We start from the raw sequence: 22,940 nt of genomic DNA, 5'->3' as shown, positions 1-22,940 counted from the left end.
TGATGTGAAATGAAGCAATCCCATTTCACAACATAAACAGTTGTTTGACCGCACTGTGAACGATATAAACATACGGATCCATTTATAAACCATTCTTCCTACTTATTGCAGAACACAGCATGACTTGTTCCAGGGTAGAAATAACAGTATTTCCAAGAACAGAAAGAAACTTGGGCAGCTTACATCTTTCTCCAGCAGCCTGCCCCATCGATGCTCCTGGCTTAGAAGCCATAGAAACAAAGTAACAGAGCTGCTACTTCAAGAGGATACCCTTGGTTTCAAGGGGAGAGCAACCTTCTTATCACGCACGTGGCTTTTGATACTTCAAAAGGAAGAAAGAAAGAAAAGCAACCATGGCAGCATCTCTTAATCGCAGCGAACGAAGCTAAAATCAGGGAGAAAACACCTCCAACTCCTAGTCCTCCACCCTGTGACCCGAACAAAACCATTTCTCTCCCGAAAACACACCGTGTGTTGCTGAGAACGGGCTGTTAGATGGAGGGCGAGCTCCCCGGTGTAGACTGAAGGACAGCGGGCACACAACTCCCAGGAACCGCTCTCCTCCCCGAGGCTGCACCGGGGGCAACGGCTCCACCGATGCGCTCCCATCCGTTCGATGCACAATCCCCCCCCGCCACCGAGAGGCACACGGCAACGGGACCGCAGCACCGCGCACCCGGGGAGGCCGAAACCGGCAGCTGTCAACGGGCACCGGAGAACCGGCCCTTATGTAAAGGATTCCGGGCCACCCGCTGCGAAGACACACCGCCACCCCCCTGAGATCCTCAGCAGAGCCACCGCCTTACCGCTGCTCTCCAGCCCCGCCGGGAAGGTTGCGAAGGTGCGCAGCTCTACCCGGTGGAGCCGCAGCCGGGCGCCGCCGCCCTGCGCATGGTCTCCCCCCGCCGGCAGCCACCGAGCGAAGTACGCGCGGCCGGCGCCGCTCGTGGGCTTTTCCCCGGGGCCGACGGCGGCGGCGGAGGGTGGGGTGAGGGCGAACGGGGGCGGGCGCGCCCACAGCTACGCGAGCGCCATTAACCTCCGCGGTGCCGCCGCCGCCGCTCGCTTTGAAGCGGCCGCGCAGCGCTGCGCCGCGCCAGGCGTTGTGGCTCCCCCTTGTGGATGCACACAGTGCGGGGATGCCGGGCTTTCCCGCTTGGCTCTCCTTCCTTTTGTCCTGCGTTGGCAGTGGCTGCGGGCCCGGCGGCAAAACAGGTCGTTCGGCGGTAGGAAAAGAAACAATGGGGGTTTTACAAAGCAAGGCAGAAGGATTCCAGCCTTGTTGCCAGGATAGGAAGAGGAGAAACATAAGGAAACCAGGAGGCTGTTTTGCAGGTGCTCTTTCGCAAGCATTGTTTAGTAAAAAAGAGAAAACCATCACCACGAAACAAAAAACCACCACCAACAAAAAATCCCGCAGCAACAACAAATCCCAACAGCTGCTTTCCTGTTGTTGGCTTACAACGCCAGCACGAAAGACACCGAGCTACTGAGGTGGGCGGGAGAGTCACCACCATTGTTCTCCATCCAACACTGCCATTGATATAGTGCAGGCAGAACGTCTGGGTTATATTTATTAAATGAAAGAGAAAGAGAGAAAGAGAGAAAGAGAGAAAGAGAGAAAGAGAGAGAGAGAGAGAGAGAGAGAGAGAAAAGAAAGGAAAGAAAGGAAAGAAAGGAAGAAAGAAAGGAAGAAAGAAAGGACACAAAGAAATGACAGGCAAACTTAGGAAAGTAGAAACTTTTATTACAATTTGTAACATGCTCATGTAGAATATTCAGCACAAATCATGTGGTCATATAATTCACAAATTCTTCTCGGCGTTCAAACACATTGAGTTTCTTTCACATTAAAAAAGAGTGCACCTTAAAATGCATCTTGCATGACAGTTTTAGCCATTACTCAAGTTATAATCCTGCTAATTTAAAATGAACCAATTCCCTCCAGCTTTCATCTCAACAAATTTTAAGGATAGGGAGAGCTGCACAATGCCAACAAGCTGCAGTGCAAGGTGCTGCCTGACCCAGCATTGCAGTGGCTACGCTGCTATGGGATTACACCTGAAAATGCAATTAGGCCTATCTGTTTTTGCAGGACACAAATTTACACCCTGACTCTCAGATGTGCATGTGCAATCCTGCAGCCTGGGAGAGGCCCTGTTGACCTCAGTATTACTCCTCTGGACCTGAACTCAGAATTAAAGTCACAAATCTACCTGTGATCCAACATGAATCATCATCATCATCTAGGTTAATCAAGAAGCAGCCAACTTCTTTGTTTTATTATTATTTTTTTAAATTTCATACCAAAACCAAATTTGCATCTAAAAATCCCAATAGCTATTTATTAACTTTCAGGTTTGCCTGTCAAACTGTTTTAGGCAAATCCCTCATTTACAACATACGCAACAACGTGGCATTTTCTTTAGAGGAGAGTGTTGCACAGAGCAGAACCATTTTCTCAGCTATGTATGGCAGCAAGAGGCAATGCAGAATCCTGAACATTTTAAGAAATAACTTAGAACCTTGTGATTAAAACCATCCTCCATGCCTTAGAGTTCAGACTATCCACAGCATTTTCACATTCTCAGCTCCTTTTGTTTATCTTGCAGCTTCCTCCTGCAGCGCAGTGATCTCTTGCAGCACAACAATGGCCATTTACAGGGCAGAACACTCAGGGAAGCATGGCAGGATTCCTGGCTCTGAATGGGGTTTTGTGCACCACACATCTGCGCGCCGCGATACAGCTGGCGTTTTCTGCAGCAGCAGCAAGCGGGTGGATTTAGCAGCACAGTGATGCACTAAATCTTTCCTCGGGCTGGGGCTGAGCCAGCAGCTAAAGAAAAAATGCTCCTTTTCTATCATGCAGCATCGGTGCTGAGGAAGAAGCCAGACTTCACGCCTGAGCAATGGGAGCACAGGGGAAGTCAAGCACTGCAGTCTCACGGATTTGCGCTGCCTGTAGTTGGCATTCGGGCAAAACTCCAACAGAGGTCAGCGGAACAGCTGCCAAAAGACTGTGGGGTTAATGCGTGTGGGCCACATTTAAAATGTCACTGAGTATTAATAACGAGGGAAAAAAAATACAGAAATGCATCGGAAGTGAGGGCAAGATGTGAAAAGACAAAAGAGCACCATCGAGACAGTGCATTGGCAGTTAGGGCAGGAAAAACAGAAACAGAAAGATCTGTAAACTGAAACAATTTTATAGTTTTCAGAGGTGCACCTTTCTGTTCCTCTGGAGAAGCAGCTTCAATTCTGAAGGTGCAGTGGGTGAATGCAAGACATTTAATTTTGAGAAGTCTTTAAAAATATGGGCAAAACCAGAAAGGGGAAAGAAGGTGTACTCTACATAATACATTTAATGCATGCTGGGTGTATGAAAGTATTTAGACATTTGAGGCAGCCTGGGCAGCAAGTGAAATGGGCAGTGAGAGCAAGCAGTACCTGCTCACTGCTGTTTGTGCAAAGGTTACCTCAGGCCCTCATGTAGAGCTCTGGGGAGGATGGGACCATTAGCTTTGAAAAACTATAATAAGAAAACTATAAAATTATCAGAAAACCAAGCAAGCAGGCAGCTTATTTAATTATTTCAGGGTATTTTTGTTTGTCTGTTTTCTGTTATATATTGATGCTGCCAGCTCTTCAAATCACAAACAGCCTTCACAAAACCCCATGAGTTTCACTCAATATCTACCAGTTAGCAACCAGCAGGTAAGAACCAGCAACCTTTAAAAGAAGGGTACATGATATGCGAGCCTTCTTGTTCGCACATCCACGCCTTAGCAATACAAAATGCATGGGAAGAAGCACTGCCTGTAATTCAAGAGAAGACACGTGTGAAATGCCTTACATATTATTCACTCATTTCTCAGAAAGGATCTTCAACAAATCTATGTGCAGGTGGCTATTAAAAATAATAAATCAATTTTTGCAAATAAAAGGAGAATAGGCAAAGTTATGAGTAAAATGCAAGGACTGTTTCCACTGCAAATTTTTTTTTGTTGGAGCTGAAGTCATTGCCAACGTGAAAAAAAAAGTTCCTTGCCATTGGGCAAAATTCATTTTCATGTTTTAGGAGAAATGCACTACTCTCACATGACTAAAAATAATGTTTTCAGAGAAAATTACATCTCCCAACATTTTTGCAAAAGCCATATGTGAATACGGAGGGGAGGGAGAAAAACAACAGATGCTTTTAACATTTGAAAAATGAAAATTGCTAATTTTCTTTTTAATTCCAATCTCCTCTTGAGTATATTACATGATAACAACATTCTGACCTTCCATTAGTCCTGACAAAGACGCGGGCTGTTTCCATAGGATTGCCCGTGGGCCCTCTTGTGAGCTGGTAAGGAATTGCAAAAACCTTTCCATAAGAATATTTCCTTGTATGAGTTTGCATTTATCAACGACTGCAACTCTATATAATGAGTTTGTTTGTTTTCCTGCAAGCACATTTATCTGTTATCTTAACACTGTGTAAAATACTGTTTAACGGCATCCTAATGGTTTGCCATTGAGTCCTTTATATTTCTATGAAAGTTCTGTAGCTGCTCAGTAACATTCAACCAGTGAATAAGTAAGAACACAATCTGCATCCTAAAAACATTTAACATGTTCATAGAATCGTAGAATTACTCATGTACCAAGTCATACATCAATCTCTACAGTATACCATATTGTAACTAACAACTTTCAATCTATATATACACCAACATAAATGTACACATATACACACAATTTTCTTTACAAAATGCACATCACAACTCAGTGTACTGAGTTACCAGTCCAGAATCATGTCTGCTTTACTCCACACATACTTTCCTCCTCGCTTTAGGAACATCTTTTCATCAAATCCACTGAATTTTATTGCTGCTTCTACACCAATGTCCAGGATAGACTTGGAAGGCTCTTTCCGTCCATTTCTGCAGTTTAGAAAACGCATCTAGAAAATCAGTATGAAATGAGTTAGAAAGCTAATTTGTAAAAGCTTAATTTTTCTACAGAATTAAGCAGAATGAACTTGCAGTGCAATCCCACAAACCCTGCATAAGCATATGAAGAGTATCACTGTAGCCCTTGGATGGCTCAGGGGCTCACAGTTAGACACAATGACATTCATTAGCAGGAACACAGCCATACACCAAATTCTGAAGATTTATTTTTTTCCTTCAACTATACATAAAATAAGTGTATTCTATGAAATTTAGTTTTCAGGACATGCTCTATATATTTAAATTACAGGAAAGCAGCAATTACATATGCATATACTTAAAGATTTGAAAGATTATGCATGCAAGCCAATGGCAGTTCCTCCTTAGGTCACACTTATATTAAGTTCTCGACATGTTTGAGAGGAAGAAATTACACTTGTACTATACAGTAAAAATTATTTTATGGAATGCATAGAAAAGAAATTGGCATCACTGTTATAGGCATATATTAGCATGCAAATATTAAGAATAAAACAAAGACTTACGTATTCATCCAAAATGAGGTATGAATCCCTCATCTATAATAGATCAAAATAAAATATTAGCACACAAATGAAAATTCTACTCTCATGAAAGTCAAGGACAAGACAAATAAATTATTCCTTCAAAGCCTGATCCAAGACTTTAAATGAGAGTAATGTCTTCCCATGGACTTCAGTGAATCTGGATCAAATTTACAGTAAGTAACAGGATTACTATGATGACTTATCACATGAACAAACTAGAAATCATTTGACTATATCTTAAAAGTCAAATTTAAATGTGGGTTTCCAGCTGTATTCAGGTGCTCTAAATAATGTTCAGGGTTGCTGATAACTTCAACATCAGCAAAAATAACAGTTTTGCATTCTAGAATGATTAAGTCATTTGCCAAACAAATGACATGACTATTAAAGCAGGGCTGTTTAATTATCACCTCAGCAGACAGAGATGTCAGTGGTAATTTCCTAGATCAAAAACCTCTCAGGTCCGCATAAGGAAATAAGCCAAGAGTAGAAATAAGGCACACTTGATGATCTAAAAGGGCATTTTCTGGGTACCTCCTATTTGTCCACTGTCCCCCCCCCCAGAGAAAAATTACCTTCATAAGTGAAAGGAGAACCAAGAGTACAAATTGTCTTTACTTTGATATTGAACCATATCAGACTCCTAGGGAAGGCATATCCAGTTCCACAGTTATTTAGTATTAACAACTCAGCTATGGAAATTTCAATTTTTACCCTTTTTGTTCTGATACTTTTTATATCCACATAATTCAGAGGACAATGCAACACCGTCTTAGGAATCCCACCAGCTTCCATAGGACTGAGATCAATGAGTTTTTACTCTTTAATTAATTACTTTGTGCTCATTAAGAAGCCTTAAAGAAAATAAATACTTTGGTTTCCATCATAACAAATCCAGGTGCTGACTAAGTTTCACTGTAGCTCTTCTAACCCAATACTAATAGAGAAAGTGCTGATTACTATGACACCTACTAGTTATCAAATACCTTTCCAGATAGCCACAAAATAAAGTTATGAAAATACAGTTTTACCTTCTGATTAGATTCAGGTACCAAACATGGGACATCTTTGTGTCGTTCCAGAAATTGCTCAAAGTCTTCATCGCTGATAACAAATTTACTTGCTTCTCTCAGAGCATCTTCCCCACTGTTCTCCCCTTCAATGAGGAGGCACTGGAACACCTGAAAACAAATGATTGTAAGTGCTATGTGGCATTCAGACTATCAAGTCAATCTGTATTCCTTACGATTTTAACTTGTTTGGGAACAGCAAATTTAGCTAGCTTCAGGTGACCACAAAAGGAAATAGAATTACAGTATCACAGAATAAAGAGAAACTATTAGACAAGTTGTCTCCTATTTTTAAGTTGCATTGTCTCTACCCATATTTAAACTGATAATGTAATGTATCAATTGATACAGTGCTAGTAGACTATGTTATATCATATACACACTGTTGACTAATACTCTGTAACAGAACATTAATGTATAAAGTTCTATGCTGCTAATTATATATCATTGTACACTACCTTCTCCTCATTTTCTCTACTGTGACGCATTTTCAAATATTAAAAACCTTCTGTCTTATTTTTAAAATCATGAAAAAATAGATCTACATATGGTGAAATAGTAATTTCCTGCAAATAACACAAGAGAGAAGACTGACATATTGAGCTTCATTAGGAATCAGAGACAATCCATTTCAACAATGTGTAGCACTCCCCTACTATCATCCCAAGCCGGAGCTGGAGCTCTGACTGAGGCCATTAGACTTTTAGAGAATTATAGAACTTTATTTCACCACCAGTTTTCTCTGAAAGTTGCCCCATAATGCACACTACTTTCTTACCTTCCAGCGCACAGGGTTCAGTGCCTTGATCTGCTCATTCATATCTTCCTCAACATTAAATCTGTTGATCACGGAGTTTATTTTGAAAGCAACAGCGTAATCTCGGCACCACTGCCTCAGTTTATGCAGATTTTCCACATGGTTCTTCTTTCCTTGACCGCGGCCAATTAAAACATTAACTTCCTCATTGAAACTATCACACGAAATTGCCAGAATATCTAAATATTCACCTGAAAACAAGTTTCAAAAATCAATAGGCAGAATGTTTTTATTTGTTTGTTGTTTGTTGCATTTGGAAATTGTTGTAGCTTAGTTTCACTTCCTCATGATCTATCGCCAAGGGTCATCCAGCTACAGTTCTGTGAAGTCATTGCATCAACCACAAAAACCACAGCAGTGCCATCTTCAAAAGGCACACCACCCTTCTAGCACTATGGAGACATGCTGAGTTATTTTTTTATCATGCTGATGTACAGGAGAGGCGATAGAACTGACTGCATATGTTCAGAATGTATAATTAACAGTATTTCACTGTAAGTTACTCTTGGTTCACAGATACTGTAATCATAGAATCATTAGGGTTAGAAATGACCACTAAGATCACTTGGTCCAACCATCAACCCATTCCCACCATACCCGCTAACCATGTCCCTCAGTGCCACATCTCTGCACTTCTTGAGCACCTCCAGGAACAGTGATTTCATCACCTCCCTGGGCAACCTGTTCCAGTACTTCACCTCTCTGTCTGAAAATAAATCTTTCCTACTATCCAACCTGAAAATGAACTACTAAGAAGTCATTTCCTAGCATCCTCCTACAAGCCTATCCCAATATGTCTCTGAAACCCCACCAGCCCTTGTTTTGTACAGTGAGCTTTTCTTACCATACTTCTTGAACCACCGTTCTCTGATCAGGCTGCCATTGCTCACAATGCTGACACTTGGCAGCTTCAGCTCCTCTTTGCAGAACCGGACCAGCTGGCCTACAAATTCACCTCTGTCCTGAAGAAATGGTTCTCCTCCTGAGAAATTTATTTTCTCCATCCCTAGAAAAGGACCAAAGAATGATGTTATGAGCCTGTCTGCCTACTGACCACCACTTTCCAACACCCCACTCCAATGATATTATGAGGGAACTTGACCATGGTAATTACAGAATGACTTAGAATCATAGTCATGTGAGTTGGAAAGGACCTTCAAAGGCCACCTAGACCAACACCCCTGCAACAAATGAGGATACCTGCAGCTCAGTCAGGTTGCTTAGATCCCCATTCAACCTGACCTTGAACATCTAGAGTCACAGGCATCCACTGTGTCTCTGGCCAACCCATCCCAGTGCACACACTACTTATAGTAAACAACTTTTTCCTTATAGCCAGTTTAAATCTCCCCTCTTTTATTTTGAGACCATTTCTCCTTGTCTTATCAGAACAGTTCCTGCTAATGAGTCTGACTTCTTCAATGCCATTTGGTTCTGCTTTTGGCTCCCGTGCATCCCTCACCCTGCCTCTCCAGACTCACCTGCCTCCTTGAGCATCACCAGCCCCCGCTTGGCTTCCTCCAGGGGCAGCACGAAGGAGGTCTTGGCAGTGTGAAAGCAGAAACCGCACTTGTAGTTGCACTGCCTGGTGAAGTGGTAATTAACGCTGGTGGGCGTCGGGACCGTCTCGTCCTTGTCTTTCCGGGGTGCCGCGGGGGTGTCGGGGCTGCAGCCCGACCGCCGCCTCCAGGAGAGCAGGGGCAGAACGAGGGGTGTCAGCCCCCAGCACAGCGCACTCAGCCGCCCGCGCAGCGCTGCCAGCACCGCCCGTGCCAGAGCCAGCGGCCGGTGACCCAGCACACCAAGAAGCATGGCTCTCCTCGGTCCGACCCGACGAGGCGCACTGAGGTTCAGCTGGACCGGTTCGATTTGGATCGACTTGTCTCTGCTGGGTTCGAATTGGCACGGCTCAACTCAGCTTGATCAGTTTAGTTTAGTCTAGTCTAGCCCAGGCTCGGCTCGGCTCGGCTCGGCTCGGCTTTATGATGCTCGGCTCCGTCCGGCTCGGATCACACACCGCAGCGAGGAGCCCGGCGCTCCGCTTTTAAAAGAGCGGCGGCGCAGCCTGCCCCTCCCGCCGCGGCACGGCACGGCACGGGGAAGCGCCGAGTTTCGCTTTCCCTTCTCGATGAGAAGAAATCTGGCTCCGAGCCCGCACCTCTCGAGGCCGCGGTGTGGCTCTTGTCACCTCCGCAGAGCGGCTCTTGTCACTACCGCAGGGCAGGGCGCTTCCAGCACCTGAGGATTCCTGCTGAGTGTGGGTTCTGTGACTTCTGCTCTTGCAGTGGAAAAGGGTGAGGCAAGGTGACAGCTGAGCTTGTGTTCTACCGAGCTTGGTGAGGCCATGGCACAGAGCAGCTATGGATGCCCCATCCCTGGAGGTGTGCAAGGCCAGGTTGGATGGGGTCATCCGTTTTGTGTCAGGCAACTCTGCAGGGGACTGGAAAACTAGACGATCTTAAGGCGCCTTCTGACTCAAACCATTCTATGATTCTATAGAATCTATAGAAACAGAATGGCCAAGGTTGGAAGAAACCTCAAGGATCATGTAGCTCCAGCCCCCCTGCCACAGGCAGGTCCAACATTCTCCACATTTAATATTAGACCAGGCTGCCCAGGGCCTCATTCAACCTAGCCTTGATGCCCCTCCAGGGACAAGGCATCCACAACCTCTCTAGGCAGCCTGTTCCAACACCTCACCACTCTCATAGTAAAGAACTTCCTCCTGATATCCAAACTAAATCTTCCCTCTTTCAACTTAGAATCATTTCCCATTGTCCTACGATTATCTATGCTTGTAAAGAGTTGACTCCCCTCCTGTTTATAGGCTCCCTTTAGTTACTGGAAGGCTGCAATGAGGTCACCCCACAACCTTCTTTACTTCAGGCTGAACAAGCCCAGTTCCCTCAGCCTGTCTTCATAGAAGAGGTGCTCCAGCCCTCTGATCATCTTTGTCACCCTCCTCTGGACCCTCCCGAACAGCTCTCTCTCATACTGGGGCCCCAGGCCTGGACACAGTGCTTCAGATGGGGCCTCACAAGGACAGAGTAGAGAGGGATAGTCACCTCCCTGTTCCTGCTGGCCACCCCTCTTCTGATGGAGCCCAAAATTGTTTCAGAGTTTATCAACAGAGACCATTTCAATGAGTTGCCCACATGAGATGTAATCCATGTGCCCTTCCAGCTCCTTCAGGTTTGTGTAAGAGACACAAGCTTAAGGATGAAAGCAGGATTTTCTGGTATCCTCAGTCCCATCATCACTTCCATAATCCCCTCTGCTTCATGTTAGAAACTTTATCACATATTGTATCTTCTCTACCCCAATTCATATTACTTTCTCACCTAATTTCTAACTTATATTCACACCAAGTTCAGCCAATGCAATTACAGGGAGCACAACTTTCTCTCTTCCTTGAGTTGAACATCAATTGTGAATAAAAATCATGGACCAGGTAAAGAACATCTGTGGGCTGGGATCTATTTCAGAACTCCTTATAATGGAGAGCCAGTTGATGAGGCCATCTTGTTTCTGCTACAAGAAGCATAGTGCTTGCAGGCTCTCATGTCATTTCTAATTTAGATTAGATGTTGAGAGGAAATTTTTCACTCAGAGGGCAGTGAGGCCCTGGAACAGCCCCAGAGAGCTGTGGGTGCCCCATCCCTGGACACACTCAAGGCTGGACTGGGTGGGCCTCCATGGTGGAGGGTAACCAGTCCACAGCAGGGGGATTGGAACTGAATGATCTTTGAGGTTCTTTCCAACCCAGGCCATTCTATGATTCCATGATCTTTTACTGAGAATGCTTGTGGGAGGTAGGCACAAGATCTCAAAGACTTCCAACAGTGTGTCTCATATGGCAAAATATGTTTCAAAATATGTTGTCTCCAAAATCAATTGAAATTTTTAATGAATACCAATTTATCTCAACACAAGATTTACATCTGATGCAAAAAGACTCTGAGCATATCGGAAGAGTATCAGTAAAACATTTTTAACTGTGTTCCTTTTTGAAAGAAGGGATCTATATGTCCAGAAAATAAAACATATGTACAGAGAACTTAAAACTGAAGTTCACTCAAGACTTCCTGTTCTTCATAATTTTCTCTGAGCTTTCTTAGGAAATGGCAGTTATGAAATCTCTCTCTAGTTTTTGCCTCAACTGAGTGTGTTTTCAAATGATGCTCTTGCCTTACATGCAAAGCCTGTATTTGATAGTTACTGCAATGTAAAAACAGACCTGGATGTTTCCTCTGAGGACGTACAAGTACTAGCAGTCTACAGTAAATGTTGCAAACAATGACTGATTTTCTGGCCTATAGTCTTTAAGAAGAGGTTCAGAAAAGCACGGTGGTCTCTGTAAGTTGCAGGAGATCTGGCTCCCTCCCTCTGTTCCTGATAGCACTCTTGCAGTGAGAGAATGGCAACACAGAGCACAGTGTGTTTCAGTTCATCAGATACACATCAAAAACATTTTCAACATACACATATTTTTTTCCAGAAATGCTTGAATGCTGCTATTAATGTAAAACTGGATGTCACACAGACTCATGACTTGCATAGAAGAACCCAGCAGCATGTACGTGGCTCATACTGCTGTGCTAATACTTTTTGCTAGAAAAGCAGAACTTGAAAATAATGTCCCAGACGAACAGTGTTTTTCACATAGTTAGCACATTTGCTCTTCAACATCATTTCCTGTTGTACAAAAGACAAAATGATAAATGTACAGTTGAAGAAAGTGAAAAATATTTAGTGTAGGTTAATTTCAAAACAGATTTATACTCTCTGAGTTGATTCTAGACACAAAGATCTACCTTGGAGAAAAATAGGTAGCTCCACTCTCCTCTGTTTTTACCTGGCTATTTCTGTATAATTTGTTGTGAAGCACCTGAAATGTAGCACAAAGATAGTTTTAAGTAGTTAGCCAGGAGAATAGAAAGTCACATACAAAAGTGATCTCTTAAACATACTATTAAATGGAAAAGAAGTGCTGACTGCTTGGCTCTGGAATTCTTGTAAACATGTGCAGATCAGTGTGGTAGGAAGGGAAAATGGAAAATGAAAGTAACCATTCAGTCATCAGGGAAAGGCAGCCGTGCCATCGGAAAACAAGGAAAACAAACAAGCAAAGAACCAGAGAAGTCAATGAGGAACCAGGTCAGGTTTTCAAGCAAAACTTGGCTGTGAGTCAAAGAGCTGAACAAACAAAAAATGTAGCAGATAAGCTTCAGTGTAGTGAAATGTAACATAGTGCACATATGAAAAAATAATCGAAACCTTATCTACATAATGGTGAGCTCAGTAGTTGCACTTCCATCTCAGGAAAGACACTTCAGAGTACAGTTACCCTCCTGAAACCATTGTCCCTGCAGGATGCAGCAGCCAAAAATAAATAAGTAAATAAATAAATAAATAAATAAATAAATAAATAAAAGACATAAAAAACTTAGTACCAAGCATTGAGAATAAGAGAGATGGCATTAATTCGCTGTTCTGTGCAAATTGGGCACATAGAGCTATACCTTGAGAAGTGGTACAGTTCTTAGCTGTACCTCATGGTTAGCTTAGCAGGACCTCATGGTATTAAAGTTGTCCTTGGAACCAAATAAGGAAGGGGACTGAGCAAGAGTCAGGGCTCATTTCTATATGACAGGCCTGAGGAGGAAATCTGAGTCAGCTTTACAGAATCATGAAGGCGGTAAATAAGCTGAGTGTTGAATGCTTATTTACCAAAGCCAGCTATTTTATAAGTAGAGGACACTTACTGAAAGAAGTAGGAAATGAGTTTGATTTAAAGTTCAGGCTCCAGAGGAACCTCTTTATATTCAAGCCACTGAGGCCCTGGAGCATGTCCAGAGAAGGGCAGCAAAGCTGTGAGGAGTCTGGAGCACAAGTCTTATGGAGAGTGGCTGAAGTGGCTGTTCAGTATGGAGAAGAGGAGGCTCAGAGGAGGCCTTATCAATCTCACAGCTGCCTGAAAGGAGGCTGTGGTCAGGTGGGGGTCAGACTCTTCTCCCGCATGTTAGTGATCGGATGAGAGAGAATGGCCTCGAGTTGTGTCAGAGAAGGTCCAGTTTAGAAACTAGGAAACATTTCTTCTCAGAGTGGTAAAGCGCTGGCACAGGCTGCCCAGGGAAGTAGTGGAGTTATTACCGTCCCCGTAGGTGCTCAAGAAATGTGAAGAAGTGGCACTGAGAGACATGGATAGTGGGCATGATGGAGCTGAGTTGACAGTGGAATTAGTTAATCTTAGACATCTTTTCCAATTTACTCATTCTATTCTAGGATTCTAGCATTCAGAAGTCAACTAGGGTAACTCCAAGTTGCAGTTTTCCAGCTATTTAAAGGGCAATTACTGACTGCTGCCAGGTTCTCCTATTTTTTTGTATGCTTGTGTATGTTTGGTGGCCCTGCTAGGCAGGGGGGTTGGAACTACATGATCCTTGAGGTCCCTGCCAACCCGGGTCAGTCTGTGATTCTGTGATTCTGTGATTTTACAAGATAAATATTTCAAAAAACACAAAATCCATGTTTAGGCAGCTGTTAAGAATCATATAATCATACAATGTCCTGAGTTGGAAGGGACCCACAAGGATCATTAAGTCCAACTCCTGGCTCCACAGCGGAGCACCCAAAATCCAACTATATGCCTGAGGGCAGAGTCCAAACCCTCTTTGAACTCTGGCACTCCTTGGGGCCGTGCCCGCTGCCCTGGACAGCCTGTTCCATGCCCACCGCCCTCTGGTGTAGTGCCTGTCCCTAAACCCTACCCTGACCCTCCCCTGACACAGCTCCATACTATCCCTCGGGTGCTATCGTTGATCATCAGAAAGATCAGAAACGTAAACAAAAAATCATCTGTCTATAGTTTCTTTTCGCTTTCACTTCCACCCCAGCCACTCCCAGCCTGCACCGAAGCGTTTTCCCTCTATGATCCACCAAACGAGAAGAGGCGGAGCAGAAAACCCTTCCCCCAGAGACTCATCCCTGCCTTTTCCTCACAGACACGAATTAGTTTCGTTTCTCGCCGGCTCCGCCACCGCCCTCCCTTTTCTTCTTCCACTCCGGTGCGGCAGCGGTAGCGGGCGGCGATGCTACGGAGCTGCACAGCGGGGCCGCCGGGCTCCCTCCGCCTCGCCTTGCCCGCCGCCGCTCCAGCCGTCCGCCGCCGCCTGCGGGAGGTGAGCGGCCGGGGAACCGCAGGGAGCTCCGTTCCGTGGGGTTGGCAGGTAGTTACGAAGGTTTAACTCTCTCCCGCAGTGCGCGGCGCGGATCCCAGAGGCCGGAGCGGTGTTGGACATCCTAGAGAAGTGCCCCGAGCGTCAGAAGAAGGGAGAGTTTCCCGTCGTGGTGTTTGAGGGTCTGGATGCCACAGGTAGGAGAGTGGTGTAGGTGAAGAGCAGTAGGGGTTGTTGGGAAAAATCACAGCTATGGCTTAGAGACACACCTAAGGCTTAAAAAGTCACGAAAAAATAATGTGTATATACACAAAAACTCAAAAGCTCAAAAATTCATAAAGTCCTGTAGATTTATAACGTGAATAGTTAGCCATCATAAATACTAGTCTACCTTCTCTCATCTGCTGATTTTCATTCTGTGGTTGAATTCTTCATCTGTGTAGATGAAGAAACACAAAGTGTGTCGTGCTGGAAATTGCACTTCTTGTGCAGATTATGGAGCATATTTTTGTTGACGAGTGAACTACTGGAGCTAAAGTAGTGGTGGGCTGGGAAACTGGCAACAGTTTGTCACAGGGAGAAGTATGGGTTGCTTCTGAATAACTTCGTTTTCTGTATTATTTTGTCAGATAGAACTGAAAATTGCTTCTAAAAAGCAAGTATTGGTTGATGGTATCCACAGTGATTGCCACATAGAAAAATACTGTAAATAGATATAAAGAGAAATTGGTATTCGTAATGCATTTAAAGGGGAGAATGTTGAGAACTGGTGGAAGGGCAGAGGAGGTCCAGAGAGCTGAAAGTGGAGTAATTAATAATCTTTAAGTTAAGCTTGAAAGCACTTTCCACCAAAAGCCTTATCACAAGGTACTGGACTAAAGCCTTATCACAAGGTACTCAGGCTGCACCAGTGTCAGAATGTGTAAAGTAAAATAATAAAAACACTTTCCAGTTTTTAAAGTTCAGCTTTATCTGAAGTGATATATATATAACAAATGTTTCCTTTTGTAAATGAAATGCAGGCAAAACCACAGTAACACAGTCAGTTAAAGATGCCCTGGGTGCTGTTCTGTTAAGGTCTCCACCAGCCTGCATCAGCCAGTGGAGGACAATATTTGATGAAGAGCCAACACCCATTAGAAGAGCCTTTTATGCTGCAGGCAACTATATCCTTGCATCAGAAATAGCGAAAGCATCCACTCAGGCACCTGTGATTGTAGACAGGTTTGTATATTTCAAAAGTCCTCTTACATCAGTACCATCACCCAGCTGCTCAGTGGAAAGAAAGAAAAGAATAGAAAGAGTGAGGGGAAGGGGAGGGAGGGAGGGAGGGAGGGAGGGAGAGAAAGGGAAGGGAAGGAAAGGAAAAAGAGAAAAGTTGCAAGGGGCCTTAAGGGGTCATTGAGTCCAGCTGCCACTTATAGTCAGTGCCTACTAATTGTTAAAGCACATTACTGAGGGCATTGTCCAAATGCCTTTTGAACACTGGCAGGCATGGAGCATCAACCACCTCTCTTACTCTTAATAAAGGAAGTCTGTATGTACTTTGAAACCCCACACATGTTTCAATAGATGTACTATGACCTCCTCCCCTCCCATTGCCCAGAATTTGTTTGTGTATCTGTGAGCGATATTATTAACAAGCCTTAAAAACACGGAAATGTGTACGGTGTAGTTCTTAACATGTGGTTGAAGACTGTGTTTGCTAACAAATTTGCTGCATATAGGGGTATAGAAATCACACACACCCAAAAAAAAACAACTGGTTATTGGGTTTGAAAATATTACGTAACACTCTCCTTTTGGTACCTCTCATCATATGAGAAGATTTTATTTTGACAGCATCTGGAAAATTTTACCTAAGGTGTAGCTTCTGCCATACCTTTTAACTCATAATTCACAATGATTCTGACTATTATGGATGGATGGCCCAGAATTGTTCTTTACAGTTGCCTTCAAACTCCCAGTGTCAACTACCTAGACATTCTTTTACCTGTGGTTGTCACAGAATCATCAGCATAAAATCACTTGAGTTGGATGGAACTCTTAAAGATCATCTCATCCAACTCCCTTGCAATGAACAGGGACACCTATAGCTAGATCAGATTGCTCAGAGTCCTGTCCGTCCTGACCCGAATGAGGCATCTACCACCTCTCATGGCAACCTGTTATGTTGACACTTGCCTCCTATGCTACTGAAGAATTTGTATCTAATCTAAAATGTCTTTCTGTCTATTCTGTATTTTCCTGACAGGTATTGGCATAGCACAGCTGCTTATACAATAGCCACTGAAACAGATGGGAACATCCAGAATCTTCCACCAGATGATGATGCTGTGTATAAGTGGCCTGAAGACCTGCTCAAACCTGATCTTGTTCTTCTCCTAACTGTCAGCCCAGAGGAGAGAACCCGAAGGCTTGAGGGTCGAGGGCTGGAGAGAACAAAGGAAGAGGCTGAGCTGGAAGCTAACAGCTTGTTTCGCCGAAGGTATGTATTAATGAAGGGTAAAAGGGTGGCGGCAATCTTGGTTCCTGTGGAATCAGAAACAAAATGTCCTGCTTATCTTACTGGGACAAGGACTCTCATATCTCTACATTTTGTGGAGGTTTTTTTGTTGCTGTTTGTTTTTGGAAAAGACTCATGAGAATAGTAAATTCTGTCATTTCTAGTTAAACATGTTTGAAAGCCTACAGGTGAATAATTTCAGGCTCCCATATAGTCAACAGAGTCAGTGCGGCCTTCAGTGTGATTCAGCAGAGCAGGTGCTAGGAGATCAGTGATCTGAGCATAAATATCTAGAGTCATCTGAGGTATTCTAGGGCATCTTCAAGAGGCTGACAGATATGACATACAACTTATGGACCCTTTCTGGGTCAGCAGCTGGAAGCTAAATAAGATTAGACTATGTCATCTCAAGAAGCACTTGATATACACGTTTAGGCATCTGAATTTTACCCTAGATATCATACTTCAGTTTGAGCTGGATTGTTGTCTAGACACTACCAAATGTATTGATGACGACATCATTTTCTGCAGTGGGAGCTTGAGTAACTAGTGCTCTTGTAAATACCTCCACATCAACACCTGGATGTAGGTGTCCGTATACACAAATATCAAAACTGAAACTTACCTCTAGAGTTTTAGCATCTGTATCAATGGCACATTTTAAAAAATGAATTGCTTAATTTTGACAGAAGCTCTGTGCAGACACAGCTCACACAGTGGGGCCTGTGCAAGGATGGGTGTACCGAGAGAAAATTATGCCATTTAAAGGTCACAGACTCATAGAATCATGGAATTGCTCAGGTTGAAAAACACCTCCCAAATCACCAAGTCCAACCATGACCTAACCATACTACCCTAACTAACAACTCTCCACTAAATCACGTCCCTGAGCACTACATCCAAATGGTTTTTAAATGCATTCAGGGATGGTTACTCAGACACCACCCTGGGGAGCCTATTCCAGTGCCTAACTACCCTTTCAGTGAATAAGTTTTTCCTGATAACCAACCTAAAATTCCCCTGGCTCAACTTGAGGCCATTTCACCTTGTCCTGTCACCTGTCACCAGTGAGAAGAGACCAGCACCACTCTCACTGCAATCACCTTTCAGGTATTTGAAGAGAGCAATAAGGTCTCCCCTCAGCCTCCTCTTCCCCAGACTAAACAGCCCCAGTTCCTTCAGTCACTCAATCTTCCATGTTTTAATCCTGCTGCTTCTTTGAAAGCATTTGGTTATTTTGCTTGCTAATTATTTCAGCCTGGATCTGAGAACATTTGGAATAATCTGATTTGTCTTGTGATTTGTGGCCTAAATGTTAGACATTATTAATTCTTGTGGGAACCAAGAAAATGATAGTTACATCCTCAGAGACTAAACAAGGAAGAGTTCCAAGTTATGAGAAGGCTTCTATTCTGCCTGAGTATGGAGGTTTTCACCCTGTGTTTCGTACCAGTATTCATCTAGTTAGCAAAGTTAATCAGAGGAAAGAGTTAAATGATGTGTGAACTCTGTAATCTTTCTCCAGTTCTCCAGTGACTCTTAGCTGAGATCTATCAGTAAGCACTCCATTACCCTGCCATACAGTTCATAGGCACATTGATGGGCTCCAGATAAATTAACTCAGGTGTTAGAAGCAGGATGCCCACTGTATGGCTGTTCTGGATAGTTTCTAGAGCTAAACCGTAAATACAGAAATACATCATTGTCATGCTATGTGAATATTGATATAGGTCTGGCAATCACTGTCAAGGAAACTGCATTCTGAAGTTTTCCTAAAGGTTCGTTGCCCTTTGCAGTATATTTCGTACCCGGCTTCATATAACATTTTTTTTCCATTGTCTCTGCGGTGCCAGCACTTTCTTCTGAGACCGATGACTAATACCATATCACATCCCTGCAATTTGTTTTATTTCTCCTGTTTTGTTTTACAATAGAATCGAAGAGTCGTACAGAAGGATGGTGAATCCCGCGTGCCAAGAGGTTGATGCCAGTCCCTCCAAGGAAGAGGTTTTCAAGACAGTCCTGCAACTAATTAAAAACCACTGTGCCTTGTGAAAGAAACTTCTTTTTATCAACACCTAACATATACTTTTTATTGTCCCTTTATTTCTGCTAGCTCAAAATGCTCTGTGAGGTGCTTTGTTCCCTAAAAGAACCTTTTATTACTTCTGCCAACAGCAATCTGGCCAGGTGATCAGTTTCACTGATGTCTACTGCACTTTTATGTATGAAGCAAAATAGCACTCATTGTTCAGCATTCCTGGTAAAGCCACAAGCCTACCACAGTCTCACACAAAGTACATGAGAGTACTCTCTCTGACACTGTGACATTTCAAGATGCTGTCAGGTTGCATCATCATCGTGATGAGAACTTGTTCCTGCCTTCAATATGTACAAGAATTTACTGATTGCAGTGGGAGCATGAGATGTACAAGGAGAGGATAAAATGTAATCCCACAGTAAAGCAATGAGATGATCATAATGTTTAGGAACAGCCCAGTGTTTCTTTCTGGAATAGAGGATGAGCTACTGGGATGAGCATCCTGTAAGAACTGTCTCATAAATATGGGCTAGTAAGTACCTGGGACTCTAAGGAATACAGTCCATGTCTGTTAACCTATGCAAGTGAAATGTCAATTCATTTCAGAGGGAAAAAAAGAGAACACTGACATGTTGGAAGCAGAGACTTGAGAAGAACATGAGATTAAAAACACTGGTTAAATGATTGCTAAAATATCTTTCTACAAAGTATTTTTTCTATCCTATAGCTTCACCAGTGTAAGTTTTTTGTTCTTTGTGAGAGAATGTGAAATGACAAAATGCAGAGAATTAGAGCAATGAGGATGATGGTACTCCAATTTTACTTGTATGTTTGTTTGTTTTTTCCTACATGTTGAATACAAAAGCAGGCTACCAGCAAGACTTCAGCTTTGCAAAGTCTTATTGTTATGTATGTTTGTTTCACTGTTACTCATAACTCTAAAATGCAATTTGATTTAAAACACTATGCTTACTTTCCTCTGTTACACGAGTATAATTATGAACAAATCTGTCTTGTAAGTTAAAATGAGTAATATTGCTTGGTTATATCCAAACTTATATAGAAGATGGAACTTACAAACTTGGAAGAATAACTTTCAAACCCAATGATTTTAATGTAAATAAGTTTTATTCATGCACTCTTTTATCTTTGTGAGTATATGCAGTTAATGTAGTATATTTATACATACTGATAATGTATCCTGCTGTTTGTTGTGTTATTCTGAATAAAAGAATCTTCGGAATGGCCTTGGGATCTGCCATGCATGTAGTCTGGAAATACATCCTTGCGGTTGATACACTTATAAAGCATCCAGGTATTCAATTATCCTCAGATAGAGGAATTTCACGTATGGAAGACATCACTGCTCATGGATCGCTAGGCTACCAATAAATAATACACCAGCCCTAAGTAGCTTTTCCAGGTGAGAGAACACCTGTCCTGAATAACACTGAACATTTCATGCCAAGCAAGAGTTTTGTCTACTTGCTGAGTTGTGAACTATTTTGCTGGGAAGTTTAATGGCCACAAGAGGTCAAGATTTTGGTTTCAGTGCTTGATGTGAAGCACCAAACAATATTATGCAGGTTGAAGAATTTAGGCTAAATGTCAGTGGATCAGATTGGCTTTTTGCATCTTTGGAACATGCTCCAAGGAAGACTGGGGATGGGTCCATGTCATAGTGCTGGCCCATGACCATGAGCCCTTGCCAGGCAGTCCCAAGCATGGTCATCCTTCAGCATCTTCCTTTATTTACTGCTGGCCAAACTCATTCTTGAGGCCAGACCTTTCTGTGCACAGATGAAGGTTGTCAGCCCGAGGGCAAAAGCTACACTGAAGAATGTTTGCTTTATTAGTACCCCAGTAAATATAGCAATTTGTTATTTTACTGATTTACTAATGTAGAACTGGCTTTAGGATGTGGTATTGCAGAGATCCTGCTGCTACAGTCCTCAGAGCATCTGGTGTGTTGGACCAGGAAAGTACACACACTGAAACTTATCTTTGAGATCCTTAGTACTGCCTTAAAGTCAGTGAATCCAGCTGTAACTGAAAATAATAAAGTAAACTGTGTTTATTTATTTACTTTATGGTTAAGAGAGGATCAAAAGTTTACATAGGTGGTGTTCAGTTTCTTTAACACAGACACTGAGGTCCTGTTCATCTCCCTGAGGTAGCTGAGATGTCTGTGCAGAGCTGCCAGCCATGACGCAAGACATTTGGGTGAGCTGTTCATCTGCAGAGTGGCAGCTGGAGGCCTGCAGGGATACCATATGGTGCCTAAAATGGCACTGCTCACACTTTTAAGCAGTGAGAGGTTAGAAAACAGTGACATAGCCTGTTTGTCTGTGCTTGTATTAGCAGGTGGCATGGAATGAGGAGAGGAGCTAGTGCAGCTCCCAGTGTGTGCCTTACAAGTATTTTGAAGATTCATTTCAGATGAGATCATCTAATCTTGTCACTTGGGCTGGTCTTGCATTAGCAACTGCTATATGTTCCTGCACCAGATCTGCTGCTTGGAGCTTTGGATGGAACTCAGTTCATCAGGACTTGTACACAGTGCAAAGCAAAGCCTGGTAAGAAGTGGTGGCCAGGAATATACTTTGAACGATGTTCTTGATTCAAGCTAGGTTGCTAACATAGATGCATTATGTAGATGCAATGTGCATTTGTTGCATGTTGCAAGTGGAGCAGAAAGGTTTCCTAGGAACCTAAATAGAGTTTGAGTCCTGTAACCTCAGCCTCCAGACTCAGGGCTAACCCCGAACATGCTACAGCATGATCCATGCTCTTCTGTTTCTTGTAGTGGTACCCATTAGATGGGAGCAGGGGAGAATGGGTTATAGTTTTTTTTGTTCTGTATTTTGTGTGCTCTCTCCATATCATTATCAGCTTCTAGAAATCTGCCCCCAAATGTGCAGTCTGCCTCTGCTATCAGTTCCTGACAGTTGTGGAGGAAGGAAAGTCAGGACCTACTCCATGGGACTTTGATGGAAGGAAAAATGTCTTTCCAAGGCCAGGATGAACAAAGGCTTCAAATACCCTTTTATAAATATATAAACAAACAAACAAATAAAGAGAGAAAGAAAGAAATGAACAATGAGTCATTGCCAGCTGTCTGTTAGAATTCATTAGCTTTTTCAGTCTCAGTTCCCCCATTTTCTTAATTTGAATATTTGAAGAAGTTCGTAAGATGGAATTGTTGCTGCAGGGAGCTGCACCAACTTTGATGTTTTAAATGGAAAACTGTGTTCAATAAAATTAAATCAACTCCTTTGTAAAGACAAAAATCATCACCCTCTGGCTTAATGTAGCCAAAAAAAAAAAAACCCAAAAACCTATAGGATTTATGTAAATACACAGTCACTGTAATATGAAACAAAACTTGAAAGCCCTGTCATTAGTGTAAGGCTGCATTCTGTGTTGCCAGCTGGTCAGTCGTGACCTTTCATTCAGCCTTAGAAACAGTGCACGTCATGTACACCCAAACAGGAGAAATATGAAGCAAAATTATCTATGTCTGCAAATTCACTGCTTATGCAAGGAGGCAGACACATAAAGCCCTTATTTAAGTCCACAGCAAGCACAGGAGGAGTTCCAGCAGGGTCATTTACTGCTCCTGCTGCCCACCCCTGCCAATGCTAGATGCACAGTGCAGGAATAGTGTGGTCTATACAGCTGCTTCATCTTGGAGGTGGGTTTTTTCATGAAAGATAATGTGAGCAAGCAGGCATATCTCAAGAAGACTAAAGGAAGAAGTTTTCAGAGATTCTAGACCATCTGCCACAGCTAGAAGTCTTCTGGGCCAGCGATTCTAAACCTTTT

General features: G+C 43.0%; 3 protein-coding genes across 5 annotated transcripts in view; 1 reads left to right on the top strand and 2 right to left on the bottom strand.

Annotated features, from left to right (window-relative positions):
* RNF144A (ring finger protein 144A) overlaps positions 1–1,099 on the bottom strand; it is a 62,023-nt gene extending 60,924 nt beyond the window's left edge. The window contains exon 1 of one of the 3 annotated variants that reach the window (XM_015859388.2): positions 807–1,099. The gene's annotated coding sequence lies outside the window, so the exon portion shown is untranslated. Of the gene's footprint in view, positions 1–468; positions 597–806 lie in introns of those variants that run through there. The other 2 variants (XM_015859385.2, XM_015859386.2) reach the window with 2 other exon arrangements.
* Positions 1,100–1,726: 627 nt separating this feature from the next.
* RSAD2 (radical S-adenosyl methionine domain containing 2) lies at positions 1,727–9,420 on the bottom strand. The gene is made up of 6 exons (XM_015859384.2): positions 8,872–9,420; positions 8,235–8,396; positions 7,352–7,581; positions 6,535–6,684; positions 5,483–5,515; positions 1,727–4,948 (listed from the first exon to the last, which is right to left on the bottom strand). Exons 1-6 carry the CDS (start codon positions 9,200–9,202, stop codon positions 4,784–4,786), a joined length of 1,071 nt encoding a protein of 356 aa, XP_015714870.1. The 5' UTR covers positions 9,203–9,420; the 3' UTR covers positions 1,727–4,783.
* A 4,951-nt stretch (positions 9,421–14,371) lies between these two features.
* On the top strand, positions 14,372–20,374 carry CMPK2 (cytidine/uridine monophosphate kinase 2). The gene is made up of 5 exons (XM_015859389.2): positions 14,372–14,571; positions 14,651–14,765; positions 15,591–15,792; positions 16,823–17,056; positions 19,009–20,374. Exons 1-5 carry the CDS (start codon positions 14,482–14,484, stop codon positions 19,127–19,129), a joined length of 762 nt encoding a protein of 253 aa, XP_015714875.1. The 5' UTR covers positions 14,372–14,481; the 3' UTR covers positions 19,130–20,374.
* Positions 20,375–22,940: the final 2,566 nt, after the last annotated feature.

This window comes from Coturnix japonica, chromosome 3 (assembly GCF_001577835.2).
Source record: "Coturnix japonica isolate 7356 chromosome 3, Coturnix japonica 2.1, whole genome shotgun sequence".
Taxonomy (NCBI): domain Eukaryota; kingdom Metazoa; phylum Chordata; class Aves; order Galliformes; family Phasianidae; genus Coturnix; species Coturnix japonica.
Note: the sequence above shows the minus strand (reverse complement) of the source record. Positions and strands in the feature narration are given on the sequence as shown.